A 27,219-nucleotide genomic window follows, 5' to 3' on the forward strand; every position below is an offset into this window, starting at 1 on the left:
CCAGGAGAGCTGGAGAGGGACTGGGGACAAGGCCTGCAGGGACAGGACACAGGGAATGGCTCCCAGTGCCAGAGGGCAGGGCTGGATGGGATATTGGGAAGGAATTGTTGGCTGGGAGGGTGGGCAGGCCCTGGCACAGGGTGCCCAGAGCAGCTGGGGCTGCCCCTGGATCCCTGGCAGTGCCCAAGGCCAGGCTGGATGGGGCTTGGAGCAGCCTGGGATGGTGGAAGGTGTCCCTGCCATGGCAGGGTCTGGGTGGGGTTTGACCCAAACCAAGCCATCCTGAAACTCTGCAGGGGACAGTGAGGACAGAGTGGCCAAGAACTCTCTCAGGCCTCGGTGTCCTGCAGCAATCCCGCTTTGCTCTGCACTCAAGTGGGGCCTCTTTGATATTAAAAATATTAAAAATAAAAAAAAATCAGCAACCAAAAGCATTTTGTTCTCAAAACCACCTCCAGGCACTGATGACCCTACTGCTGCACAGGTGACATCTGAGTGTCCCTGCAGGGTGAGGGGAAAGGTCACCGGGGCTCTGAGCATCCCTGGGCTCCGTCCAGCAGCTGCTCCCTCCGCAGCTCGGTGACAGCAGCGAGGTGGGGCCACCCTGGGCAGGGCCACCCTGGGCAGGGCCACCCTGGGCAGGGCCACCCCGGCTCCCCTGGCAGCAAAGCCGCCGTTGTCCTCCCCACCCCCACAAAGGGTGCAAAATGAGGAAGTGGTGGGAGGGAAAGAAAATTCGTCACAATCGTTGTAAGAGCAGAAAGGCAAAAGCCGAGTGCTTGGGATGGCCCTGGGCTGTCGGTGACAGGAGCCGAGCGCCCCGGGACACAGGGACATCATGGTGAGTGCCAGCAGGGCCCTCCTGGGGACCCCCACCCTGCTCCCCTCGGTGTCACCTGGCTGTCACCTCCTGCTGCTGCCACCCCACCCTGCCCTCCCCTGCTCCCAGCCCGTCCCCGGCTGCTTTGGGAGGTGCCCGGGCCGTGCCCCAGGCCCTGCTGGAGAGGGGACACTGCTCCCCAGCTTGGGGACACGGCTGGGGGAGGCACCGGGCTGCCCCTGGGGTGCTGGGGCTGCTGTCCCCAGGACAGGGTGGGCACAGCAGGGGATGGGGCTGTGCTGACACAGAGAGCGTTGGATTTTGGATTTTGCTGTCGCTGCCGTGGTACCCATGGGATGGATTTGTGCTCCCACTGCTGCTTTCAGCACTGGTGGGGCAGAGTGTGGGGCAGGCCAGACCAGGAGGGACCCCATGGTCCCCATGGTCAGACCTTGCAGGGGCCAGGGGCTGCAGGGAGGACATGGGGCTGCAGGAGGGCAGCAGCCAGCTCTGCAAGTGGTTCTGGAGGCAGAAGAGGAAGATGAAAGCTCTCAAAATTAGGAAGATGCTCAGACATGGGGTAAAGGGCTGCCGCAGCTCGCAGCTCTGCTTCCTGCAGAAGGGTGATGCTGTCCCCAGCTATTTCCACCCAGACAGGAAGGGGACAGTGGCCAGGCTGAAACTGAACCTGCTCACACCCACACTTGTGGCTGTCACCTCCAAGAGGCTGCTCAGATGCTGTCCCCAAAGACACACTGCCCCCTCCTTGCCACCTGAAGCTGCTCTGTGGCTTCCTGGAGACCGAAGGACTCTGCAGCCATGTCCCTGACCCCTGCCAGGCCCAGCTCCAGGGCCAGCCCCATCCCCAAGCCCTGCCTGTGCCTGGCTGGGACAGTGATGGGACAATCCTGCTGCTCCTCTCGAGGCTTCCGGTGGTTTTTAAGGTGTTGATGCATCTGGGCTTGGCCTCAGTCTTGACTCAAAAGGTGCCACCTTGGGCTGCATCCGCTCCTTGCTCGGGGCTGCTGGGTTTCTTTGTGGTTTAGACCACAGCTTTGAAGAAAACACGGTGTTTTGTAAGTGCTGCCACAGAGCTGCTCCCCTCCCTGCCCAGAGATCCTATCTGAGTGCCAGGAGCATCCTGGCCCCGTGCACGGCGCTGGGGACGGTGCCTGTCCCACAGCTGGGGACATGAGGGGCTCCTCATGTGTCACCTGTCACCTTTGGAGCAAAGTCCCTCATGCACAGGGGCTGCAAAGGTGTCGTGGGGTCAGCAGCCCCAGCACCCCATGGACAAAAGGGCACCTGGAAGGTGGAGGGGGCACAAAAGCTTCTCCCTGCTTGGCATGAGGATGGAATGGCTTGGTCCAGGTGCCCTGCCCTGGGAAGCTTTGGCCTGGGGCAGAGGAGGGGACTGGACAGAGGGGGAGATGGAGAAATTGCTGCCCCAAACCTCTGGAAGCAAATTACCTTGTGCACCCACTCCTCACAGGGATGTCACCTGCAGCCCTATCCCATGGCAGCTCTTTGGGCACTGAGCTGGGGCAATACCAGGCCTTCAAGGGATCCCAATTCCTCTTCATCCTGATTTTACTCTGAATTTACCTGATTTTTTAGTGAGCCCTGGCCATGCAAACCCCCCATGACAAGCTCAGGGAAGCCAGGCAGGAACAGCCAGGACAAATCTTCATTTCCCACCTGTGAGCCGGTGTTTTCCTCACAGCTGGGCTGCACCAGGTGCCCCAGCAGAGCCAGGAAAGCCCCTGAGCTGGCCCAGAGGAAGAGGAGGTGAAGGTTCTCTCACCACTGACAGCTCTGAGCAGGCGTGCAGCTGAAGGAGAATCTCAGGGTGCCAGCTCAGAAGCTTTGAGCTCCCGGTGCAGGAAATGTTCCTTTTGCCTCAACTTGGCCTTGATCAGCAGCCCAGGGAGCCTGGGCCAGCAGGTTTGGGGTGATGGGGATGGCACAGAGGTGTTTGGCTGCCCACGGGCTCCTCCCACCCTTCTCCTCCTTAAACCCAGGGTTTGGGGCAGGTTGGGGTGAAGCTGAGCAGCTCCTGGGGTCCCTGGAAGCTCCCTGGGTGACACTAGTGACCTGGCGAGGATGGCTGAGCCTGCCTCTGTTCTTCCAGCTGCATTTCCTAGGGGATATTAGGATGAAGGCAAATGAAAGGCCCAGGAGGAAGAGGAGAAGCTCCCTGGGTGATTTCAGGCTGTGTGAGCAGCCCTGGACCCCCTGAGCTGACCCAGCTCTGTGCACCCCAAAAGAAGGTGGTGGGACAACACATCCACAAACCCCTTCAGCACCTACGTGGGCTGGACTTGCATTTGGGGTTTGGAGAAGGGGCACAAGGGATGTTTGGGGTTGCAGGGCCCAGTGAGGAGGGAGCAGCATGTGATGGAGCTGGGTTGTGACAGCCCAGGGTGGCTGTGGGGGGCAGGGGACACCCAGTGAAAATCAGAGGCTGCCAGGAGCCTGCAAAGGTGTCGGGATGCAGAGCCCTGAAATCCTGAGAGCCTGCAGGAAAATCAAGCAAAAGGGGAAGAGAAGAAGAAAAGGGAAATGCAAAGAGTAAGAGGCCAGGGTTGATGGGGGAGAAGTGAAATCGGTGACAGGAGCATGGGGGTGAAAGAGGAACCGTGGTGATGGGGAAAGAGGGGCCGCAGACCGGTCCAGATGGGGCGTCCCCTCCTGGGCACCGTGCTGGGGCCACACAGGCACCACAGCTGTGCCCAGCTTGTTTGTGGGGACATCGAGGGCAAGGGGAGGCCTTGGGATGATTTTTACACGATGAAATCCCCGATCCCAACCCAGGGCTGTGTTTACCCCACAGGGGCTGAAATCACAGCCCAGCTCTGCTGCTGCCCCACAGCCCCTGGGGGACAGAGCTGGAGACAGCTGGGCAGAGGGTGCTGGCATCTCCCCGGGCAGGAGGAAGGGGAACAGGTGTGCAGGGAGGGTGTGGGGATGCAGAGGATGCCACCACCACCCTCTCCCTGCGTTGCTCTGGCTCATCATCAGGCTGTGCATCAGCTGCTTCATTAGTCCTTCATTAGCCTGGGTGAGGAGCAGGGGGGCTGGGGCAGGTCCTGTCTCCTCCTCTGCGGGTGGCAGGAGGTGAGGAGAGATCCAGAGGGTTGGGACCATCAGGACAAGACCCAGAGCACTGAATTTTGAGCTCTGAGAGTTTCCAGCTTGGCCAAACCCTTCCTTTTGCACCATGAGGTGCCTGGTTTGGGGTGACAGCTGAGCTGGGGACAGTCCCAGCTGCCGGCAGCTCGAGGGGTCAGAGCCAGCCCTGGTGGCAGGAGGTGGCCCTGGCACAGTTGCTGTGTCCCTGTCCCCCCAGGGCAGCAAGGAGCGCTTCCACTGGCAGAGCCACAATGTCAAGCAGAGTGGCGTGGATGACATGGTGCTGCTGTCCAAGATCTCAGAGGAGGCCATCGTGGAGAACCTCAAGAAGCGTTTCATGGATGATTTCATCTTTGTATCCTTCCCCAGGCAGCGGGGGCAGGCACAGGGAGCAGCAGGGATGGGCTTCAAGGCTTTGGCAGGGCATGGGACAAACTGGAGCTGCCGCAGTGCTTGCAGCGTGTGCTGGGCCCTGCTGGGCCAGGATCAGGAATGTCGCCATCCCCGAGCGGGGCTGCACTTGGCAGAGACACAACAACAAAAGCTCCTCTCCTGCCAGGCTGCAGGACCTGCTTTGGTCCTTCCTCTGTAGCCACAAAGGTCCAAGCAAAGCCCCTCACCCTCACCTCGCCCTGTTCCTGCCCACCAGGGACCCCCTGCGTGTGCCCAGGGTGGCAGCAGTGCCCATCGTCACCTGTTGCTGTCACCCACCCCCAGTGGTGCCCACAGCATGTCCTGGCTGCTCTGAACCCCCCACAAATCCTGGCAAAGCCTGGATGGAGCAGGAGCATCCCTGCAGGCCCGGGGAGGGGGTGCCAGGAGTCAGGGGACACCATCCCCGTGCGGGGGACACGGAGCTGCTCCAGCTGAGGCTGCTGCATTTCCCCCAGAGATGCAGCCCTGTCCTTACAAGGCGATGCTGTCCCGGCTGTGACTCAGCCACCTCCCCCCGCAGCCCTGGGGCTTCACATGCGTTCGGGGCTTGGTTTGGGGTTGGTTTTTTTGGGTTTTTTGTTTTGTTCTTTTTTGGAGGGGAAAAATACCCCACGCAGCCTCTCTCTTCCTTTTTTTTCTGTGCTGCTGCACACAGTGCTCTGTCCAGTCATGACTCAACATCCCAAGCTTCTGCATTTCCCAGAAAAGCTCTTCCTGCCCTTTGGCTGCTCTGCCCCACTGGCAGGTGGGACACAAACAGGATATCAGAGGTTGGGATAACCACACCTGCACCTCACCCAGCTGGGGGCTCATCCCCATCCCGCTGCCGCACCATTCCCAGGTGCAATTCCCTTCTCCATGCCCCTGCCCGCCCTGAGTGGCTCGGGGATGCTGCAAGAAAGGCAGCAGCAGAGTGGCTGGTGGGCAGGGAAAGGCAGGAGCTGCCGTTCCTCTGCTTTTTGTGCCTCATTTTCCCTGGCTGTAAAATGAGGTTGGGCTCCTGCAGGAAAAGCCACTAATGCATGAGCAGAGGGTGGATCCCAGGGATGCTGGAGAAGCTTTTGGAGCCGATCCTCAAGCAGACCAGGGAGCTGAGGGGATGCTCCTGCTCCCATCACACTGCAGGGGACACTGGGGATGAGGAGGCTCTGGGAATGCCCCAAGTGAGGGCAGCAGAGCAGCTCTGCTGTGCCAGGCTGGAAACCCTCGTGGCGTTCCTGGTGCAGCTCCCAGGACGTGGCAGGGACCCCATAAACACCTTCCTTCCTCCGGGGTGGGATTGTGCAGGGGGAAGGGGGGACATGGGAAGGGACACACGACCCTTGACCTGCTGCCCAGACCTACATTGGGCCCGTGCTGATCTCCGTGAACCCCTTCAAGCAGATGCCGTATTTCACCGAGCGGGAGATCGAGCTGTACCAGGGCGCGGTGAGGCTGCCCCGGGGGCAAGCTGGGGTTAATTCTGTTCATTCTGTTCATTCTGACCCCTGAGGGTCCCCATCCTCCACAGCCCCTTGGCTGCTGCCGGGGTCAGCGCTCCCAACAAGAGACCCAGCAGCAAATTCCCATTCCTGGGGAATTCAGCTCAGAAATGCACACTAAAGAAACCCAAACATGGTAAAATGCAGCCGGAGTGGCTCTGCCCCAGCGAGCTTCCCAGGGAGGAGGGGAGAGCTGGAGAACACCAGACACTGCTGCTGCTGAGCTGTGTTTGTGGGAAGAGGCTGATTCCCACAAGGGCAGGGTGAGGGGGATTTGGGGAGCTGGGGGTCGCTCTGTGCCCAGCACTGCTGTCCTTAGGGTCAGTGTGACTGCCCTGGTTCCCCTGTGGGCAGCTCAGGGGATTTGGGGAGGGGAGCTGGGGGCTGCCCTGTGCTCAGCCCTGCTGTCCCTGTCCCCTGCTTAGGCCCAGTATGAAAATCCCCCCCATATCTACGCCCTGACTGACAACATGTACCGGAACATGCTGATCGATGGGGAGAACCAGTGCGTCATCATCAGGTACCGGGGGACACAGCTGGGCTGCCACCACGCCTGGGACATCTGTCCCCACCACCCCTTCTCCCCAGCTGGGCATTCCCAGCTAAGAGGTGCCTGGAGAGTTGGCTCCTGGGCTCTGGGGTGTCTGGAGGGACCTCTGGGCCACAAGCACCAGGCAAGGCTGTGACCAGGGACAGAGCCTTGTGCAATGCAGCTCTCCAGGGCAGTGTTGCAGGGGAAATGATCAGGATGTGGGGCAAGGCTGGAGACTTCCCTCTCCAAGTCCCCCTCCTCCACTTCTAAATCCGGTGACAGCAAATTCAGCATCTCGTGGAGCAGCTCCTCACCAAGCCACGCTCTGCTCATACTGATACCCCATCCAAGGGGCCCCAAAACTCGCTGTCATCCTCTGACCCTGCCCCAGGACCCACCCCAAAGCCCCCAGGATGGGTGGCTCTGGTGGGACCATTTCACATCTCCTCTGCTTTGCCATTTGCACAGCGGAGAAAGCGGAGCTGGGAAAACGGTGGCAGCAAAATACATCATGGGCTACATCTCCAAAGTGTCTGGGGGTGGGGAGAAAGTCCAGGTAGGTCTGTTGTGCTGACCTGTCTGCCAGCTCCCCCTGCCACTCATCATTTCACCTCCCAAGCGATCCCCACCGCCCTGGCCCCCAATCCCCCCTGGCTGATGGTGACACATGGGGCAGCCACTCCAGGCCTGGGGACACACAGAACCCCAGGCCTGGAGAGGGACACAGCTGTGCTGAGCCCCAGCTCTGTCCCCAGCACGTGAAGGACATCATCCTGCAGTCCAACCCGCTGCTGGAGGCCTTTGGAAACGCCAAAACTGTCCGGAACAACAATTCCAGCCGCTTCGTAAGTGCCAGGGCAGGGGGTCAGAGCTGCAGCAGAACCATTGAACCAGCTGGGTTGGAAAACTGACATTTAATTTAATCAAATTGACATTTAATTGACATTTAAGATCAAGTCCAGCCATTCCCCCAGCACTGCCAAGGCCACCACTGGTCTGTGTCCCCAATGCCACATCCACACAGCTTTTCAATTCCTCCAGGGATGGTGACTCCACCACAGCCTGTTCCAGTGCCTACCACCCTTTCAGCAGAGGAATTTTTCCTCATATCCGATCTAAACCTCCCCTGGGGCAATGTGAGGCCATTTCCTCTCATCCTGTTGCCTGTTATCTGGGAGAAGAGACCAACCCCACCTGGCTCCAGCCTCCTTTTGGGCAGCTGAGGGGGTGATGAGGTCTCCACACGAGCCACAAACTCTTCAGCACATCCCAGCAAAGCTCCTCGTGCGGTGGGGAAGGGGTTGGGGGGAATAAGGACCCCCCTGAGGCAGGGCCATGGCTCTGAGCAGGATCTGTGCTGGAGCAGGGAAAATACTTCGAGATCCAGTTCAGCCGGGGTGGAGAACCCGATGGGGGCAAGATCTCCAACTTCCTGCTGGAGAAGTCACGCGTGGTGAGCCAGAACGAGTGCGAGCGGAATTTCCACATCTATTACCAGGTATGGGGGTGGCCTGGAGCCAGCAGGCTGCAGGGGGGGACCAGGAGCTGGCTGACCACAGCCCCCTGTCCCCTCCCAGCTCATCCAAGGGGCATCCCAAGAGCAGCGGCAGAATTTGGGCATCATGAGCCCGGATTATTACTTCTACCTGAACCAGACAGACACCTACCAGGTGGAGGGCACAGATGACCGCAGCGACTTCCATGAGACCATGGTGAGTGCCTGGGAGGGAGGGGAGTCCCCACAAGCTCTGGGGCCGGGCGGGGGCTCACGGGGGCCGTGCACCCCCAGAACGCCATGCAGGTCATCGGCATCTGCGGCGAGGACCAGCAGCTGGTGCTGCAGATCGTGGCAGGGATCCTGCACCTGGGCAACATCAGCTTCCGGGAGCAGGGCAACTACGCCCAGGTGGAGAACGCTGACTGTGAGTAGCCAAGTGGCTCCAGGGGACAGGTGGGGGAGGTTGCAGGGACGCTCGGGAATGAGTGGCAAACTGGCCACGTCACAAATCCCCTGGCAGGGGAGGGAGGAAGCACCAGCAACTTCTCCAGGTTAGACATGGGGAAACTGAGGCAGCAAACGGCTCAGCCAGAGCTTGATTAGCCAGGGAACAGATGCCAGGTGTCACTTTGGGAGAGGAAGGACCCATCCCATGTCCCCTGGCATTGTCCCACCACTGTCCTTCACATTTGGATGGAGCTTAGGGTTTCAACCATGGCTGGAGCCGGGTGGGGAGGGCACGGCCCTGACCACCCCGCTCTGCCCAGCCCTGGCCTTCCCTGCCTACCTGCTGGGGGTCGACCAGGAGCGCCTCAAGGAGAAGGTCACCAGCAGGAAAATGGACAGCAAGTGGGGCGGCCGCTCCGAGTCCATCACTGTCACCCTCAACGTGGAGCAGGCGGCCTACACCCGGGACGCCCTGGCCAAGGGGCTCTACGCCCGCGTCTTCGACTTCCTTGTGGAGGTGTGTGGGCCTGAGAGGGAACGGTCACCCGCTGCTGCAGGTGCCAATGCCACCACCCTGCACCCAGCGTGTCCCCCCTGTCCCCACAGTCCATCAACCGGGCCATGCAGAAGCCGTACGAGGAGTACAGCGTCGGGGTGCTGGACATCTATGGCTTCGAGATATTCCAGGTGTGTGTGGCTGTGCTGTAGGAACCCAGCTGGGGATGTCCTGCCCTGCTCCCACAGCAAGGACAGCACCTGGATCAGCTGGCCCCGAGAAGGGTCCCTGGAGTAGCACCCAAGCACTGCTGGCTGGGGTCCCCCCCCATGAGCCAGAGGAGCAGAAGACAACTCGGCACCATTTTCCATCTTTCATGCAGAAAAATGGCTTTGAGCAATTCTGCATTAATTTTGTGAACGAGAAGCTGCAGCAGATCTTCATCGAGCTGACCCTGAAGGCAGAGCAGGTACGGGGGGCTGGGCTGGGGGCTGTGGGGCTGTGCCAGCACCCCAATTCCTGCAGCCCCCTCCTCCTCCCCAGCACCACAGCTGGAGCAGAGGGTCTGCAGCACATCTCGGGGGCTCGGGGCTCACCCAGCTCTCCCTGTGCTTCCCCAGGAGGAATATGTGCAGGAGGGGATCAAGTGGACACAGATCCAGTACTTCAACAACAAGGTGGTGTGTGACCTGATAGAGAACAAGCTGGTGAGTGGGCTCCCCTCTCCTGGGGAGGCTTTTTGGGGAGCAGAAGCACCCAGGGACAGGGGCTGGGTGGGTTGTTGGGGTGGCAAAAGCTGGTCCTGCTGAGAAGCAGAGAATCCCAGACTGGGTTAGCAGGAGCCTTAAAGATCATCTTGTCCCACTTCCTGCCATGGACAGGGACATTTTCCACTATCCCAGGGTGCTCCAAGCCCTGTCCAGCCTGGCCTTGGGCACTGCCAGCACCTGTGGGAGGGCACCAGCCCCGAGCTGTGGCTCAGCATGGAGCAGCTGTGAGCAGGTGCAGGATTGGGCCCTGCCCCACCCATGGCTTCCCTTTCCCTGTCCCAGAACCCCCCTGGGATCATGAGTGTCCTGGATGACGTGTGTGCCACCATGCACGCCACGGGCGAGGGCGCTGACCAGACCCTGCTGCAGAAGCTGCAGGCAGCCGTGGGCACCCACGAGCATTTCAACAGCTGGAGCTCGGGCTTTGTCATCCACCACTACGCTGGCAAGGTGGGTAGGGCACCCCAAACCCCACACCCTGCACCCCACAGCCCCACCCACCACAGCTGAGGTCCCCTCCTGTCGCCAGGTGTCCTACGACGTGAACGGCTTCTGTGAGCGCAACCGGGACGTGCTGTTCACTGACCTGATCGAGCTCATGCAGAGCAGTGAATAGTGAGTCTGGCGGTGCTGGGCACCTGGGGCACCCCAAAAGGGCTGGGGAAAAGGGCAGAGTCCTCAGCATCCAGATCTTAAAGGCTGGTCCTGCTTTTGTGGGCATCACAGCTTGGGGTGCTCAGTCCTGCATGGCCCCGTGGGCACCGCGGGCACCCCAGGGTTGCAGGGCTGGGCAGAGAGGGATCATCCACCAGCTCTGCTCCTGCCTCTGTCCCTGTCCCTGTCCCTGCTCCTGTCCCTGCCCTTGTCCCTGTCCCTGTCCCTGTCCCTGTCCCTGCTCCTGGGGGTGGTCAGGGAGGAGGGACTCAGCCCCACAGGAGATTTCCCAGCAGCAGAAGGCAGAGCTGGAGCCCAGGCTGTGCTGAGCCTGGGGAGCCTGGCAGCTCTCACCTGGGGACTGTCACCTCCCTTCCAGCGGTTTCATCCGGATGCTTTTCCCAGAAAAACTTGATTCTGACAAAAAGGGACGACCGACCACCGCGGGCTCCAAAATCAAGGTGTGTCCCATGGGCTGCAGAGCAGCAGCTGCCAGTGGGGCGGTGGCAGGGGCAGTGCTCCCACCACCCCCTTTGATGCTACAGAGGTCGATCCTTGCACCAGAAACAGGCCAACGACCTGGTGAACACGCTCATGAAGTGCACCCCACACTACATCCGCTGCATCAAACCCAACGAGACCAAGAAGCCCCGGGACTGGGAAGAGAGCAGGTAACAGGGAGCCCACAGAGCCCAGGGAACAGGACCTGGCCATGGAGATGTGGCCAGGACCGGCTTTTCTCCAAAAACTGCAGCCCTGGGCCAGTCCCTCTGAGCTGTCCACAAAGCCAGGGAAGCACAGGGAGTGTGTGGGGACACATTGTCCTATTTAGGTGCACCTTTAGGTTCCTCCCAACCTGTCACCCCACACTGTCCCTCCCTGCTGCACAGGGTGAAGCACCAGGTCGAGTACCTGGGGCTGAAGGAGAACATCCGGGTGCGCCGGGCAGGGTTCGCCTATCGCCGCCTCTTCCACAAGTTCCTGCAACGGTGAGCAGCCACAGCATGGGGCTGGCAGATCCCACAGCACAGTGAGCCACAGCACCTCACCAGGAGATTCCTCCCTGGCAGGGTGGGGAGGCCCTGGCACAGCTTCATAGCTGGAGAGAGGTGGGGGAGAAGACCTCAGACCTTCTCTTCTCACCTGGAGAAGAGAAGGCTCCAGGGAGAGCTCAGAGCCCCTTGCAGGGCCTAAAGGGGCTCCAGGAGAGCTGGAGAGGGACTGGGGACAAGGCCTGCAGGGACAGGACACAGGGAATGGCTCCCAGTGCCAGAGGGCAGGGCTGGATGGGATATTGGGAAGGAATTGTTGGCTGGGAGGGTGGGCAGGCCCTGGCACAGGGTGCCCAGAGCAGCTGGGGCTGCCCCTGGATCCCTGGCAGTGCCCAAGGCCAGGCTGGACGGGGCTTGGAGCAGCCTGGGATGGTGGGAGGTGTCCCTGCCATGGCAGGGGTGGAATGGGATGGGCTTTGAGGTCCCTTCCAAGCCAATCTCTTGTGGGATTCTGTGACCCTGATCTCTCCCCACAGCTACGCCATCCTCACCCCCGAGACGTGGCCGTCGTGGCGCGGGGACGAGCGCCAAGGGGTGCAGCACCTCCTGCGCTCGGTCAACATGGACCCGGAGCAGTACCAGATGGGCCGGAGCAAGGTGTTCGTCAAGAACCCCGAGTCGGTGCGTGACCCTGACCCCTGGGGAGCCCTGCCCCTGGCTGGGCACCACTGGGGAGCGTTTGGGGTGTCCTGGCTCAGCTCTGCCTGTCCCTCCCAGCTCTTCCTGCTGGAGGAGATGAGGGAGAGGAAATTTGACAGCTTCGCCCGGGTGATCCAGAAGGCCTGGCGCCGGCACATCGCCATCCGCAAATACGAGCAGATGAGAGAGGAGGGTAAGGCTGGCAGTGCCACCCCAGCAGCCCTTTTAGGGTGCCTTTCACTGGGACAGCCCGGCTGTCAGAGCAGCAGCCTGGCTCCTAATCACTAATGGTGATGGAGGAACCAGCCCATGAGTTGTTGGGAGTCTTTTCTCACTCTGAGAGGATTTCCTGCTCCTATTTCCAGCCCTGGGATCCTTGTGCTGTCTCACTCTGCATTTCACCACCTGCACAAGGGTGGAGGGGAGTAGCTGGGAGTCAGTGTTGGCAAAAGGATGGGACAAGCCACTGGTCCCTGCTTGACCCCATCATGGGTTTTCCAACCCTCCCAAGCACGCAGGAAAAATCAAAGAGGAAAACCCCCAAAACAGCTGGGTCCATCCCTCCCTGCCACAGCATGAGATTTTTTGAAGGCAATTAGTGGGTCAAGCAGCTGGGATCCCTCCCATGGCATGAAACAATCCCCACTTTTGCTGCCATGTCTGGGGGGCTCTGAGCCACCACCACAGAGCCACGTCCAACCTGCACCTCTGGGGCCCCTCCCAGCTGCCAGCATCCTCTACAACTTCAAAGAGCGGCGGAGGAACAGCATCAACAGGAATTTCGTGGGCGATTACCTGGGCATGGAGGAGCGGCCAGAGCTGCGCCAGTTCCTGGCCAAGCGGGAGCGCGTCGACTTCGCCGACTCCATCACCAAATATGACCGGAGGTTCAAGGTACAAGGACACACCTGGGGCTGGGGACCGGCCAGGCTGCAGCTCCTGGTGGCTTCCCTCGGGTGGGACGTGTGTGTGTGGGGCTTGTTCCCCCCAGCAAAACCCCCTCACCCCCTTCTCCTGCCCTTTCCCAGCCCATCAAGCGGGATTTCATCCTCACCCCCAAGTACTTCTACCTGATCGGGCGGGAGAAGGTGAAGAAGGGGCCTGAGAAGGGGCAGATCAAGGAGGTGCTCAAGAAGAAGGTGGAGCTGCAGGCAGTGAGCGGCGTCTCGCTGAGGTGTGTCCCTTACCAGGGGCTCTGCACTGGGGGTCCCCATGGCTGGGCTTCCCCCCTCACCCCCAGCAGCCTCTCCATGCCCTGGTGCTCCCCAGTCCCTCATCCATGGGGGCATCCAGCCCTGAGGAGGATGCTCCCCATGGGTGCTTTGCAGAAACCAAATTTCTTCCAGCTTTTCCAGCTAAATTGCCCTCCATGATTCCTTGGGGTGGGCCCAAGCCCAGCGGGGTCCCCAAATCCCCCCCAGCCCAGCTGGCACCAGCCTTGGTGGGGTTGACACCCCTGGTTGTTCCCTCAGCACCAGGCAGGATGACTTCTTCATCCTCCACGAGAATGATGCCGACAATTTCTTGGAGTCCATCTTCAAGACGGAGCTGATCAGCCTCCTGTGCAAACGCTTCGAGGAGCTCACTCGCTCCAAGCTGCCCCTCTCCTTCAAGGACACGTAAGGATAGAGGCCAGGAGAGGTGACAGAGCAGGACGGGGTCCTGTCACCGCAGCCTCATGGCTTCTCTCGCCCCCAGACTACAGTTTCGGGTGAAGAAGGAGGGCTGGGGTGGCGGTGGCACCCGCAGCGTCACCTTCATCAGGGGACAGGGCGACGTGGCCGCCCTCAAAGCTGGAGGCAAAACCCTTACGGTCAGCATCGGGGATGGGCTCCCCAGGAATGCCAGTGAGTGCCAGGGCACTGGGGGGTGGCAGAGGGCGGACACAGGAGCGCTGGGGTCACAGGGCACAGCTGGAGGCCTGGGAGCATTGGGGAGAGCTGGGTGTATCCCATGGGGTTTGTGTCTGCCTTGGGAAGGACCCATTTCTGCTCTGGTGATGGGGAAGCACAGGGATCTTTGGGAACAGGGTACAAATGGCTCCTCCAGCTGGCTCTGAGATCTGTCACCTAACGGGGGGCTTGTGTCCCCCCAGAGCCCACAAGGAAGGGGGCAGCACAGGGCAGAGGTGGCGACAGGCGTCCGGCACCATCCCGAAGTGCCCCACCAGCACCCAGAGGTGAGGAGGGGGTACCAGGGTGGGGACACCCGGGGGTGCAGGCTGCATGGCCCCCCCGTAATGCACCCTCCTGGGACGGGATGTTCCAGGAGCCTGCAGGAACGGGGGCCCCCAGATGCCCCGCGGCGATGCCTGGGCCCAGAGAGACACCTACAAGATGCCCCAGAAGCAGACGCGGGGTCCCCCGGCCGCGGCTCTTCCTGCCCGCCCCGCCGGCCACCAGCCCAAGGCACGGCCCCCATCTGAGCACAACATGGACTTCCTCAATGTGCCTGACCAGGGGGTGGCTGGGTAGGTCCTGTCCCACGTCCCTCTCCCTGCCCCATCCTCCTCTCCCACTGCTACCAGCGCTGGGAGATGCTTTCCCCTCTGAGGAGGGCACCAGAGTGGGGCAATCTGGCTTTGCTGGCAGGACACATCTCCCAGGCTCTTGTGCATCCCAGTTCCCCCAGTCCCTGCACTGGGAGCACCCACCTGCAGGCACGGAGCACCCCATGGGTGTGGGACAACAGGATGGGCAGCTCATCCTGCCCCAGTTCCCACAGTTCACCCACCTGCAGGCACAGAACACCTCAGGGTGGGCAGGAGGGAGCAGCACATCCTGCCCCAGTTCCCCCAGTTCACCCACCTGCAGGCACAGAACACCTCAGGGTGGGCAGGAGGGAGCAGCACATGCCAGGTTCTCCTGCCCTGCGGGTGTGGACCCCATCCCTCCTGTCCCTCAGGATGCAGCGCCGGCGCAGCGTGAGCCAGCGGCCGCCCCCGGCCCGGCGCCCCAAGCCCCAGCCCAAGGCGGAGGGGCCGCGGTGCCGGGCGCTCTACCAGTACATCGGGCAGGACGTGGACGAGCTCAGCTTCAACGTGGGGGATGTCCTTGACATCCTGATGGAAGGTACCAGGCTCCTGCCCTGCCCAGCTCCTCTCCCTGCCGTGCTGACACCACACCTGACTTTTCCTCCCCTTCCCAGACGCCTCTGGCTGGTGGAAGGGCCGGCTGCACGGCAAGGAAGGGCTTTTTCCTGGGAATTACGTGCAGAAGATCTGAGCCGGAGGAGAGGAGGAGGTCACCATCCTCCCACACCACCTGCACAGGCTGTGCCCAAGGTGCCAGTGGTGGCTCCGTGAAGTTTTTGCGGCGATGCTGGCACGGAGTGAGCGATTCCTCAGGAGCCCCCCGGACCGCGCCTGGCGCTGGGCCCCGCAGCCCCCTCAGCCGGGGACACCCTGCAGCAAGGACGGGCTGCTTGTTCGTACCCTGGGACTGAAACTGCTCCGCGGGATGAGTAGAATCGTTGTTAATAATTACAGTAAATAACCAGACTCGGCAAACCCGACTCAGCTGTTGAGTTTAGGGGCTGTATTTCCCCCCACAGCTCCCACAGTGGCTGTGGCAAAGCCGCGATGTGGGCAGGCCCAGCCCAGAGGGAGCCCCACAGGTTCTCCCACAGCGAACCCTCCGGGAAATGCTCAATAATACACAAACCGGCTCTCGCAGGACCCAGCTCCGGCATCTCCACCTTCCGCTGTGGCTCTGGATGCTTCGGCACAACAGCAGCGGTGCCCGTGGCCCGGTTTCTCCCAGGAGAAACTGCAGGGATGTCCCAGCCAAAGCCCTCGGAGCTGGCGCAGCTCTTCCCGGCCGCCGCTGCCGGGGGCAGGGGGGCTCGGCCGTGAGGGGCCAGGAGCGATGCCTGGGGTGGAAACCGCGATCCTCGGCCCCAGGGACATCCCAAAGCCGGGGCTGGGGGTGTTGGCTGGGGCTGAGACCCGGCCGGGGCCGCTGCAGGAGGTTTCCAGCCGGGAGAGGGATGCACAGGGCCCAAATGTCCGGCCCACGGCGGCCTTCCCCCGCAGGCCCTATGCCAGAGGAAGTGACGACAGCCTGATCCCACAGAGATCCTCACGGCCAGCCCTCCTCTTCCTCCTCTTCCTCCTCTTCCTCCTCTTCCTCCTCTTCCTCCTCTTCCTCCTCTTCCTCCTCTTCCTCCTCCCCCTCCTCCCTGATCCCACAGAGATCCTCACAGCCAGCCCTCCTCTTCCTCCTCTTCTCCTCTTCTTCTTCCTCTTCTTCCTCCCTGATCCCACAGAGATCCTCACAGCCAGCCCTCCTCTTCCTCCTCCCTGATCCCACAGAGATCCTCACATCCCAGCCCTCCTCTTCCTCCTCTTCTTCCTCTTCCTCCTCTTCTTCCTCTTCTTCTTCCTCTTCTTCCTCCCTGATCCCACAGAGATCCTCACATCCCAGCCCTCCTCTCCCTCCCTCCCAAGCCCCACTGGAGCTGCTCCCATGTCACACAGACCTCCCCACCCCAGATTTGGGGGTCCAGCCGTGTTCTGGGGACCGTGTGTCCTCCAGGGCGGGATTAACAGAGGGCAGAACCCCACTGGGATGGGAAGTTCCCCATGGAATTGCAAGTTTCTCACAGCTCCACGCTGGAAATTGTGGTTCCCTCCCCTCATGATGGGGTTTTTCAGCCCCTGCAGTCCTTGGAGTGATTTTTTTCCTGTAAATCACAGCTTTTTAGGAGTCCTTGCACTGCAGAGTGGAAGAGGGGGGTGTCTGATCTTATCTTAATGAAAGACAGTGGCTTTGGAAACTCTGGGGATTTAGGGAACTCCTTTCTGCACCTTCCAGCCCTTCCTGGGGGCTGGGAATGGGGCACCCCCCCAGCAGTGGGTGCTGTCAGTGGGGTGCTCCTGCTCAGCTCTGCAGGGAGGTGGGAGCTGAGCCAGCTCTGGCATTCCCTGGGGTGCTCCAGAGGGCTCTGGATGCTCCAAACAGCTCCAGGGGCTACCAGAGGTTTGGGGGTCTCTCAGGAGCTTCTGTTGCTGGGGGGTCCAAGGGGCCTGGGCTGCTCCTCAGGACACACATGAGCTGCAGGGGTGTTCCCAGGAGCTTGGGGTGTTCCCGGGAGTTTGGGGTGCTCAGGGGGCCCTGGGATGCTCCAAGGGGTCCAGGACTTCCCACAGGGCTCAGGGTCTGAGCACCTCAGTTTGCTCTGAAGCCCCCTGGACACTGCAAAGCCCCGGGGTGCTCTGAGGATTCCAAGATGCTCCAAAGCCCCCCAAAAGCTCCAAAAGCCTCATGATCCCTGTCCCTGGAATGTCCCAAAGCCCCTGGGGTACTTGGCTGACTCCCTGGATGCTCCAAAGTCCCAGGATGCTCCAAAAGCCCTGGGACGCTCCAAGGCCTTCAGGATGCTCTGAGCCCCTGACATGATCCAAGACCTCAGGATGCTCCAAGGGCCCTGGGATGCTCCAAAAGCTTCAGGAGGCGCTAATGCCTTTCCCTCTCCGAGATATTTCAAGACCCCCGGGATGATCCAAACCCCAGGATGCTCCGAAATCCCCGGAATGCTCCAAAATCCCTGGAATGCTCCAAACTCCGGGATGCTCCAAAACCCTCAGGATCCTCCAAAACCCCGGGATGCTCCAAAAGCCCGGGATGCTCCAAAATCCCCAGGATCCTCCAAAGCCCTGGGATGCTCCAAAATCCCCGGAATGCTCCAAAAGCCCGGGATGCTCCAAACCCCGGAATGCTCGAGCTGCCGGCAGACGCTGGGATGCGGGGTGCGGAGAATCCCCCGGGAAAAGCTGCCGGGCGGGGGGAACGCGGCGGGGCGGAGCCGGGTCCCCCCCCGAGGCCCCCGCCCGCCCTTCCGCACGTTCCTTCCTCCCCCCTCGTCATCCTCCTCCTCCTCCTCCTCCTCCCCCCGCTCTCGCGACAGCTCCGCACAGAAAATGGCCCCGCGGCCGCCCCGCCGCTGATGCGCGACCCGGGCGGCGCCGGCCCCGCCGCAGCCCCGGTACGGCCGGGAGGGACCGGGAGGGACGGGCGGGCACCGGGGAGGACCGGGACCGGGGAACGGACCGGCAGCGGGGATGGACAGGCGCAGGGCGGTGCGCGCACAGCGAGGGCTGTACCGGCACCGGGGATGCACCGGCACCGGCGGGGGTGTCCGGCACCGGGACCGTGTCGGCACCGGGGATGCGCCGGTATCGGGGGTACCCCGGCAGAGGGAAGGGAGCGCTGGCACCGGGGATGTGCCGGGCCGGGGTTGCACTGGCACCGGAGCTGGGTCGGTACCAGGGGTGAACCGGCACCGGGGCTGGACCGGTATCGGGGGCTGGAGCGGCACAGCTGCACTGGGGACAGCAGCGGTACCGGAGCGGGGCCCGGGGTACCGGGGCTTTGCGGGGACCTGCAGCAGCCCTGGGGTGCGTGGCCGTGGGGCTGCTCTCGGGGCTGTCATTACCCGCTGTAGCCGTGGGTGTGTGGCCCGTGGGGGCTACCAGCCCCAGGAGCCAGTAGCCATGGGCGCTGCCCGCGGGGTTACCACTTGTGGGGCTGTCAGAGAGCCCCGGGAGGCACCAGCCCTGGGTCTTGGCAGGGGTGTGTGTGTGGCCTGTGGGAACACCGGGAGCCCCTCATACCCCGGGATGCACCTGCCGGGATCTCCCCGTGCTCCCTCCATCCCCCCGCTCTGTGGGAGCCGCTTTGCTGCTGTCAGAGCCGGGGGCTCCTGGCCTTGCCCGAGGCCTGAACTTGCCCGGGCTCAGCTTTGCCCAGGCTCGGGAGGGAAGCTCCAACATCCCCAGGTGGCTCCTGAAGGGAAACTGAGGTTTTGCAGAGCTGATGTAGGCGGGTGGATGGGCAGGCAGGTAAAGGTGGGCACCGGGCTGGTGTGGGAATGTGGGGAAATGGCAGCAGGGCTCGGAGCAATCGGGGGGACAGTGGGGACCCTCAGGGGGAAGAGGGGCCTGGGCTGAGCTGCCCCGTGGCCACCCAGGGATGTGACACCGAGGCCGGGCACGAGGCTCAGCGCTGGGTGCCCACCCTGTCACCGGGCTCGGGGTGAGCTCCTCAGGCTCTCCAGGCAGATTCGGAGCTGGAAGGAGGGAACCCACCCAGGGAGGGGTAGCACCTGAGGCAGCAGCTTTGCTCCAGCCCGTGCCTGGATCGGGGCACCCACCTTGCGTTGGACACCTGGAGCATCCTTCCCCCAGCACCCCCAGCTCTCGGGGGGCTCCCCGCCGTATCTGAAGGCTCCAGGACAATCCACAGGGAGTGTTTTAGTTCGGGCTGGGGATGTGAACGCGGGGCTGGTGGCACTGGCAGGAGCTGAGCCGCTGGCACCGCTTCCTCCCCCGCTGCTCGCCGGCTGCGCGATCACATGAGCCCCTTGTTCCCAGCCTTTGTCTCATCTCCTGCGCCGAGGAGCCGCGTCTGGGGGGAGCCTCCTCATCCTCGGGCCTCAGAGCACGCACAGAGATGCTCAAATCGGATTATTTGTCCCATTTATCCTCCCAGGGTGGGTTGAGAAAAGTCTCGGGATATGGATAAAGCCCCCGGATGGTTTGAGGGGGATGAGCTGTGTTAATTATTCACTGAATCAGCAGCAGAGCCTGCTCGGGATGAGCAGCAGCTGCAAACATCCTGCCCACCCTCATGGCTGGCAGCCCCCTGGAAGGGTTTTTGGGGTCCCTGTTTACCCCACAGGGGTTGGGATGAGGGAGTTTAGTGTCAGCAGCTTTTTGGGGAGGCTGAACCTCCCCAGGAAAACCCTGGGGATAGTGACAGTGACAGTGCTGGCTCCGGGATTGGGGTTTCCAGGGCAGGATTGCACTGGTGGCCACGGGAATGGTGTCACCAGAGGGGTGACATTCCTGGGGCAGTCACACCTCTGGTGGCCACGGAGGTCACCGGGCATGGGGACAGTGTCAGGTCAGCAGCAGCTGGGCCAGGGTGTCACGCTCAGGGCTGCAGAACAGTCCTGCAGGAGAAGTGTTGGCCACCATCCCATGGGAGGTGACAAATGACAGCAAGATGATCCAGGTGCCACCTGCTCTCCAAGAACCAGTCCCTGGGCTGGGCTCGGGCCGATGCTGCAGTGCTGCCACCGTGTCCTCTGCCAAGTGTCCATCCCGCCTGCCCCCACGGGATCTGCTCAAGAGGCATTTTCCCATTTCCCAGAGAAAAACAATCAGCTCACGAGGCATCGCTGCAACAGGGAAATGGAGAGCGGCCTCTGTGATCCCAGAGGGACGGGAGGGAGGTTCCAACATCCCAAGGCACTGCTGGGTTTGACCCTGGAGCTCCAGGAGCTCCCTGTCCCCTGCTGCAGCGCTGCTGGGGAAGAATTTCCTGATTTCTTGGAAAAACTTCCCTGCTCTGCCCCTGAGCTCCCAGTGCCGTGGCCCTGCTCCCTTTGGGCTCATCTGGATCAGCTCTGGATCAGCTTTGATCCAGAGAGGCATTTCCAGCAGGGCAGCAGGAATTCTGGTTCACTGCAGTCTCCAGGACCGGTGGTTCCAGGAAAGGCTCCGGCAGCTCCGACACTTCAGGGTTGGGCACCAAAACGTGGCAGCACCACAGGGACACTGCCCAGGGCTGGGCAGGCAGACACAGCCCTGCCTCGACCCTTCAGCATTGTCTCCCCTAAAAGGAAACTTCCCGAGACCTTTTTTCCCACCAAACCCCTCATTTCTACCTGATTAACAAAGCTCCATCACAGCTGCTGGAAACTTTCAGTGTTTACCCCATGTCCTGCAGGGATGCAGAGATGGAGCACCCCCTCCACCCAGAGCTGAATTTCCCTTCCTGGGCTATGACCAGCCCCAACCCTGCCCCAAATTCCCTGTTCTGTGGCCAACCCCCCTCCATGGTTGGCTGATTCCATCCCGACGCTGCTGAGCTGAGAAAACAACAACAACAAAAAGCCCCACAACCCCCAGACAAAGCCAGGAGCCCGGAGGCAGCCACGGGAATAATCCCACATGGATTTTTTTCCCCCCTCCCTGATTTATTTCCCACTGGGCTGCGATCCCAGTGTGCCGGGTGCTGCAGGAGCAGCTGCTGAGCCCGGCTTGGCCAGGCTGGGCCCCTCTGGGTGAGACCCCCAGGAGCCAAAAGCTGGGAAAATGCCTCTGGAGCAGATGTTAGTGGGAAGGATGGGGTGCCCCAGGCAGCAGAGCTGATCTCCAGGGACATTTCCCAAGGAGTTATTGAGCTCTTGGGGAAACATTGCCCAGTGCCCACAGCCCCAGCACTGATAATATTGTTGTTATTACTGTCATTATTATCAATAACATCATTATCAGCATTATTATAAATATTTTTATCCTTTTATCCTTTTTATTTTATTCTTTTGTCCTTATTTTCATAATTGCTTATAATTTATTAGCATTATTATTACTATTATTATCATCATTTTCTCTCTCCAACATTAAGACACTACAGAGAAATTTCCCAAACTGAGGGGGTTTTCCAGATGATTTTCACTGGGAATTAGAGTTTGGCTTATCCATGTGGGAGCCTCTTGCCAAGGCGTGGTGAAGCCAAGGCAATGGAATTTTGGGCAGGAGCTGTCCCCACGTGCCCATCATCAGCTCCCAGTCACTCAGTGGGACCTGCTGCTCCTCCTGGCTGGAAAAGGCACTGGAATTTCGAGGGGAGCCCCCAGTGAGCCCCCCCAGCCCTGGGAGCAGGAGGCTGGAGCAGCTCCAGCAATCCCTGCTGTGCCTTGGAGGGGATCCTGCAGTTTGGGGGGAATTTTTGGCTGCAGTTGCTGTGGGCTGGACACGAGCAGGATCCTGGCGATGCCTGGGGGATGTCTGGGGGCTTTGGGGACCACCCTGGGATGGGAGAGGCAGGAGGAGCCGGTGGCAGCTCTGGGTTCTGTGATCTCCTGCCCGGGTGGGAGCGTCGGTCCCACGACCGCGGGACACCGAGGAGAAAGAGGAAAAAGAGGAAGAGGAGCAGGAGGAGGATGAGGGAACCACTCTGGCCCCGGGCTGGGATCTGACCTCCCTCCCCTGCTCCCGGTGCAGCATCGCCGGGAGCAGCCGCCGTGTCCCTCTGCCCGTGCCCAGCTCCGGCCATGAAGACGGAGAAGGACGAGGCTGTGGCCACCTTCTCCCTGCGGGGGAAATTCGGCGCAGAGGGGGCAGGTGAGCGCCCTAGGGGCGTGCTGGGAGCAGCCGGGGCAGGGGGAAACCTTTGGTCCAGGCGGGGAGGTCCCTTTGGCCGCATCCCCCGCCGTGGGGATGAGCCGGGATGTACCGGGATGTACCGGGATGTACCGGGATGTGCCGGGATGTGCCGGGATGTACCGGGATGTGCCGGGATGTGCCGGGATGAGCCGGGATGAGCCGGGATGTGCCGGGATGTACCGGGATGTGCCGGGATGTACCGGGATGTGCCGGGATGTGCCGGGATGAGCCGGGATGTACCGGGATGTGCCGGGATGTACCGGGATGTGCCGGGATGTGCCGGGATGAGCCGGGATGAGCCGGGATGTACCGGGATGTGCCGGGATGTACCGGGATGTACCGGGATGTGCCGGGATGTGCCGGGATGTACCGGGATGTGCCGGGATGTACCGGGATGTGCCGGGATGTGCCGGGATGTGCCGGGATGTGCCGGGATGTACCGGGATGTGCCGGGATGTGCCGGGATGAGCCCGGGTGCGCAGCTGGCATCACCCACTGTGTCCCAGACACCACCACCATCACCTTCACACCTTTCCTAGAGCAAAGTGTCCCTCCCAGCTCTCACACCCTGGAGGGCTCCAGCCTCTCCGGCCCCCTCCAGCCAGCCCCCCCCGTTTGGAAGGGATGGGGAGGGGTGGTTTGGCAGGGCCGAGCCTCACAAGCTCTCCCCACAGGCTGCAGTGACCCAGCCGTGCCCGGTGCCCCGATGGCGGGGGCGGGGAGCGGGGGGACCCCGGCCCCGGAGCTGCGGCCGCTGAAGCGCAGACCTGTCCCAGGTGAGCCTAGCCCCGCCCCGGGGAGGGGACAGCGCAGCCGGGGCAGGGACGAGGCCGACGGATCTGTGTCCTTGCAGGGAAACACTACCAGTGCTCGAGCTACGGCTGCAAACTGGCCTTCCCCAGCATGCAGGAGCTGATGGACCACCTGAAGGTCCACTACAGACCCACGCAGTCCCTCGAGGGTAAGGCCAGGACCCCCAGGTGCCCTTGTTTTGGCTGGGAAGGGGCAGAGCAGGGCTCGGAGCTGCGGCAGCGCTGGTGGTGGGAGATGGGAGTGGGGGGAGCGCGGGAGGTGATGCAGACCCGGCAGCGGGGCTGTCCCGGCTGGGTCCCCGCTGAATCTCTCTCTGAATTCCCCTGCCCAGGCAAAACCTTCCACTGCCCCACCCTGGGCTGCACCGAGACCTTCCCCAGCATGCAGGACCTCATGGCCCACATGAAGGTGCACTACAAACCAAACCGCTACTTCAAGTGAGTCCCGCCGCTCCGTGTCCCCTCCCGTTCCCCCTGGGGACAGCTCCAGCTCCCCGGCATCCCTGAGCCGCCAGGGCAGACCCAGGGGAGCCTCGGCTCGGCTCTGACGGCGCTTTCCCGGCCGCTCAGGTGTGAGAACTGCCTGCTGCGCTTCCGCACGCACCGCTCCCTCTTCAAGCACCTGCACGTCTGCTCCGACAGCTCCAGCGGCCCCGCGCCGCCCCCCAAGCCCGACAAGCCCGTCCTGCCGCCCGCTACCTCCGCCCCGGAGAAGGAGCCCCCGGCCAAGCCACCCGAGGGGCTGCCCAAGCTCCCGAGCGCTCTGCGGCCCCTGGAGAAGGAAGGCTCGGCGGGCACGGACAGCGGCCCGGCGGCGCTGCCCGAGCTGCCCGGCTCGCTGGTGCCGCCGGCCCCGCACCCCTTCCCGCTGCTGGAGCCCGGCCTGTTCGGGCCCTCGTCCTTGACTCGGTTCTCGGGGCCACCCCCGTCCTCGGTGCCGGGGCCGTTCCTGTCCTACGTGTCCCCCTCGCCCTACGGGCTGGCGCAGCCCCCGGCTCAGCACCGCCTGCGGCCCTTCCTGCCGGGCCACGGCCCCCCCAGCGTGTCCAACGCCGTCTGGAAGAAAAGCCAAGGTGAGAGCGCCGAGCCGTTCGGGACAAACCTTCTTCTGCTCCCGCCTTGACCAGCAGCAGCTCCCGAGGAGGACCCGCCGCCGCCCAGCCGAGGATCCGGCCCCCTCCTGCCCCTCCGGCCCGGCCACCCCCCCAAGCCCCGTGCCACCCGTGCCACCCCCTCTGTGATGTTCGATTGGGCAAAGCACCAAAAAAACTCCTCCAAATTCTCCCGGCCCTGCTGCTCCCCGGCGTGCTGGGGGTGCGAGGCGGGGGGGCCGGGCCAGGCCCGCCCCCCCACGTGTCCCCCCCAGGGAGGGGAAGCCCTAATGCTTGTCTTGCCCCTCGATTCCCTCCGCAGGTGTGAGTGTCAGCCCACTCCTCCCATGCTTTGGCTCAGGAGTGACTCCAGGTTAGTTTGGCACCTACTGGGTGGGGGCTGCTTTCTGTCGCTGGGGGGTTTGGGGGGTTTGGGGGGCCACAGGGGATGGGAGAGGCCCCAGGGGCACCGCAGCGCTCCCCGGAGAGCAGAGCGGGGGGGCTGGATCCCTCCTTTTCGGGAGCCACGCGGAGAGGGGATGCGGCCCAGGTGGGCTCCGAGGCAGGGGGGGTTGCCGGCTGCGCCCCCCCAAAACCCCCCAGCCTGGTCCCGAGGGCAGAAGCAGCAGCAGGAGGAGCAGCAGCAGCAGCTGCCTGGGCTCCAGTGCCCCCAGTGCCCCCCGTGCCGAGCCCGGGCCGGAACCCGCCGTGCCCTTCGCTGCGGGGCCGGGGGGCACAGCCTGGCTCCCTGCTCCCGGATTCGGGGCTCTTCCCTTGGGAAGGGAACCCCTGAGCGTGTGGGGGTCAGGGCGGGGGGGCTCCAGCCCCCATAGCCCCGCAGCACCAGCCGGCTCCGGGCGATCCCGGGGGCGATCCCGGAGCGATCCCTGGGCGATCCCTGGGCGATCCCTGGGCGATCCCTGTGCTTCCCTGCCCGCCCGTCCTTGCAGGGCACTCCTCCAACAGCCGCATCGTCTGGGAGCACACGCGGGGCCGCTACAGCTGCACGCAGTGCCCCTTCTCCACCGCCTCCCGCGAGGAGATGACCCTGCACATCGAGGACCACCGCAAGAACCCCCCGCCCGGGCGCCTGGAGGCCGAGATGGGTACGGGAGAGCCCCCCCGGCTGCCGGGATGCCCAGGGGAATGAGCTCCATGCCCCGCACGGATAAGGCACATCCCGCTCCCTCTGGCCTGGCACAGCCCGGCAGGGTTCCAGTCCCTGCTTCCCCAGCCTACAGCAGTGCCCTGGAGGCGTTTGTGTGCCCCCAACCCCCGCAATGTCCTTGGGGGGGTTCCGGTCCCCTCCCTGTACCCCCTGCGATGGCCTGGGGGGTGTCTGTGTGTCCTGTGCCCCCGGTCCCTGCGATGTCCCTGTGGTCTGTGTGCCCTCCCAGTGCCCTCTCCATGCCCCCAACCCCTGCTGTGCCCTGGAAAGGTTCATGTGTTTGCCCTCCCTGTGCCCCCAGCCCTTGCGATGTCCTTGGGGGGTTCAGGTCCCCTCCCAGTGCCCCCCAGCCCCTGCGATGTCCCTGGGGTCCGTGTCCCCCGCCGCGAGGTGCTGACAGTTCTCTTCCCTCTCTCTGCAGATTTCGGGGTGGCTCTCGCCCCGTTCCACGCCAAGCTGCCGCCGGAGATGGAGAATTCCCTGTACTCCCAGCTTTGATGCCCGCGGCTCCCACGGGACTCTCCAGAGCCGGGCAGGGGGCACCGCGCAGCCCCTGCCACCGTGCTGGGACAGGCACCCCTCCCTGGGGACAGGAGCACCCCCAGCCCAGCCCGGGGTGCCAGAGGGGCGGATGTTTCCCCTGGAATTTCTCCTTTTTTGTTTTCGGGAACTCTCCAGCACCCGGAGCCCGTGTATCTCCCTCCCCTAAAGGTTTTGTTGCTTCAGCCCCGGGGGCTCTGCGGGGAGCCCGGTAGGTTCTCAGGAGTTAGTGGACTTCTCTGGAATGAGATCTCGGAATAATAAATGGGAATTGTACAGGAGCGGCCGGGAGAGGCTCTGTCAGTCCCCGAGGGGGCCGGGGGAGCGGGGCTGGCGCTGAGGAGCCCCCCCAGAACCGAAGGAGGGGGACGAGGGGACACGGGGGGTGTGACCCTGCCCTCCGGGGCTGGCCCTGCCAGGGGCTGCCGTGGGGAGGAGGAAAGGGAAGTGTCTGGGAAAGGGGAAAGGGAAGTGTCTGGGAAAGGGGAAGGTCTGAGGAAGGGGAAGGGGCGCTCCCTGCTCCCCCTGCCAGCACACCCCAGAGCACGCAGGGCTCCTGAGCAGCGGGGCTGGAGCTCTGCCAGCTGCACCCCAGCAACCAGCCCGGGGTGGGACCCCAGCCCCGGCCAGCCTCGGTGCCAGAGGTGCCAGGAGGAGGGCACGGAATGGCACGGAAGAGCCACTGGGAGGGGCAGGGGCCCAGGTGCACCCCCTGCACCCCCCGTGGGAGCTCCCTGGGGCTCCCCCAGTCCCGCTCTGCCGGTCCCAGCCCAGCGGGGTGAAAAGTTTGCTGCGAACTGGTTTGAGGGGAGGCGTGCTGGGACCTGCTGGTGCCCACGCCAGCCCCGGCTGGGAGCGAGGGATGGGAGCGATGGAAGAGGCGGCACCCCCTGCTCTGCTGCTGCCGGCACCGGGAGGGGACACAAACACCGGCACGGGGCTCAGAAAGGGCCAAGGGTCACCTGGGCTGGGGGGGCATCCCTTCCTCCCGCTGCCATCCCTTCCTCTTCCTCCTCCTGCCATCCCTTCCTCCCGCTGCCATCCCTTCCTCCTCCTCCTCCTGCCATCCCTTCCTCCCGCTGCCATCCCTTCCTCCTCCTCCCGCTGCCATCCCTTCCTCCTCCTCCTGCCATCCCTTCCATCTCCTGCCATCCCCGCACAGGGTGAGTCGCACCCCGGGCTGCCCCAGCTCCCTCCTGCAGCCCCCCCGAGCTGGGACCGTGCCTTCCCCAGTCCCCTGAGCAGGGGGAGTGACACCTGAGGTGTCCCTGAGCTGCTGAGACCGGCAGTGACAGCTCATCAGAGCCAGCACGGAGCCCCCAAAGGGGGGCAGGGGCACAGCTCAGCCCCCAGGCCCGGGAAGCTGCCCTGGCCCCCAGCCCACCCTGGGGCAGGTGCCCAGCCCAAAGGCAGGAGGGAGACCCTTCCCAAGCTGTCCCTGACCCTGGATCCGGCTCTGGCCCCCTCCATGGGGGTCCTGC

General features: G+C 62.9%; 2 protein-coding genes and 1 long non-coding RNA gene across 5 annotated transcripts; 2 read left to right on the plus strand and 1 right to left on the minus strand.

Moving 5' to 3' along the window:
• Nucleotides 1-719: 719 nt before the first annotated feature.
• Nucleotides 720-15,464, plus strand: MYO1F (myosin IF). The gene is made up of 28 exons (XM_086862357.1): nt 720-841; nt 4,170-4,307; nt 5,726-5,815; nt 6,294-6,388; nt 6,869-6,956; nt 7,156-7,245; nt 7,767-7,898; nt 7,978-8,112; nt 8,190-8,322; nt 8,666-8,862; nt 8,952-9,032; nt 9,224-9,310; nt 9,462-9,548; nt 9,894-10,061; nt 10,141-10,226; nt 10,645-10,726; nt 10,830-10,936; nt 11,156-11,254; nt 11,794-11,938; nt 12,035-12,149; nt 12,681-12,850; nt 12,985-13,130; nt 13,429-13,575; nt 13,655-13,803; nt 14,052-14,135; nt 14,225-14,426; nt 14,861-15,027; nt 15,104-15,464. Exons 1-28 carry the CDS (start codon nt 839-841, stop codon nt 15,178-15,180), a joined length of 3,300 nt encoding a protein of 1,099 aa, XP_086718483.1. The 5' UTR covers nt 720-838; the 3' UTR covers nt 15,181-15,464.
• Nucleotides 7,297-15,999, minus strand: LOC147649331 (uncharacterized). Of its 2 annotated transcripts, XR_015279107.1 has the most exons (10): nt 12,752-15,999; nt 12,292-12,361; nt 11,409-11,499; nt 11,178-11,246; nt 10,620-10,740; nt 10,113-10,268; nt 9,438-9,530; nt 8,686-9,295; nt 8,068-8,492; nt 7,297-7,835 (listed from the first exon to the last, which is right to left on the minus strand). It is a non-coding gene; the product is annotated as an uncharacterized LOC147649331 (long non-coding RNA). The 2 variants fall into 2 exon arrangements; XR_015279108.1 differs by lacking the exon at nt 11,409-11,499 and having other exon boundaries at nt 7,297-7,925; nt 8,068-8,264; nt 10,198-10,268; nt 11,809-12,361.
• A 1,834-nt stretch (nt 16,000-17,833) lies between these two features.
• ZNF414 (zinc finger protein 414) lies at nt 17,834-26,019 on the plus strand. 2 transcript variants are annotated; one of them, XM_086862663.1, is made up of 9 exons: nt 17,834-17,941; nt 21,966-22,085; nt 22,802-22,903; nt 22,981-23,088; nt 23,272-23,377; nt 23,510-24,012; nt 24,353-24,403; nt 24,981-25,136; nt 25,620-26,019. In XM_086862663.1, exons 2-9 carry the CDS (start codon nt 22,016-22,018, stop codon nt 25,694-25,696), a joined length of 1,173 nt encoding a protein of 390 aa, XP_086718789.1. In that variant the 5' UTR covers nt 17,834-17,941; nt 21,966-22,015; the 3' UTR covers nt 25,697-26,019. The 2 variants fall into 2 exon arrangements, with proteins under 2 accessions (XP_086718789.1, XP_086718788.1); XM_086862662.1 differs by lacking the exon at nt 24,353-24,403 and having other exon boundaries at nt 17,855-17,941.
• Nucleotides 26,020-27,219: the final 1,200 nt, after the last annotated feature.

The sequence above is a fragment of the Cyanistes caeruleus genome, chromosome 25 (assembly GCF_971803275.1).
Source record: "Cyanistes caeruleus chromosome 25, bCyaCae1.hap1.1, whole genome shotgun sequence".
Classification (NCBI taxonomy): Eukaryota; Metazoa; Chordata; class Aves; order Passeriformes; family Paridae; genus Cyanistes; species Cyanistes caeruleus.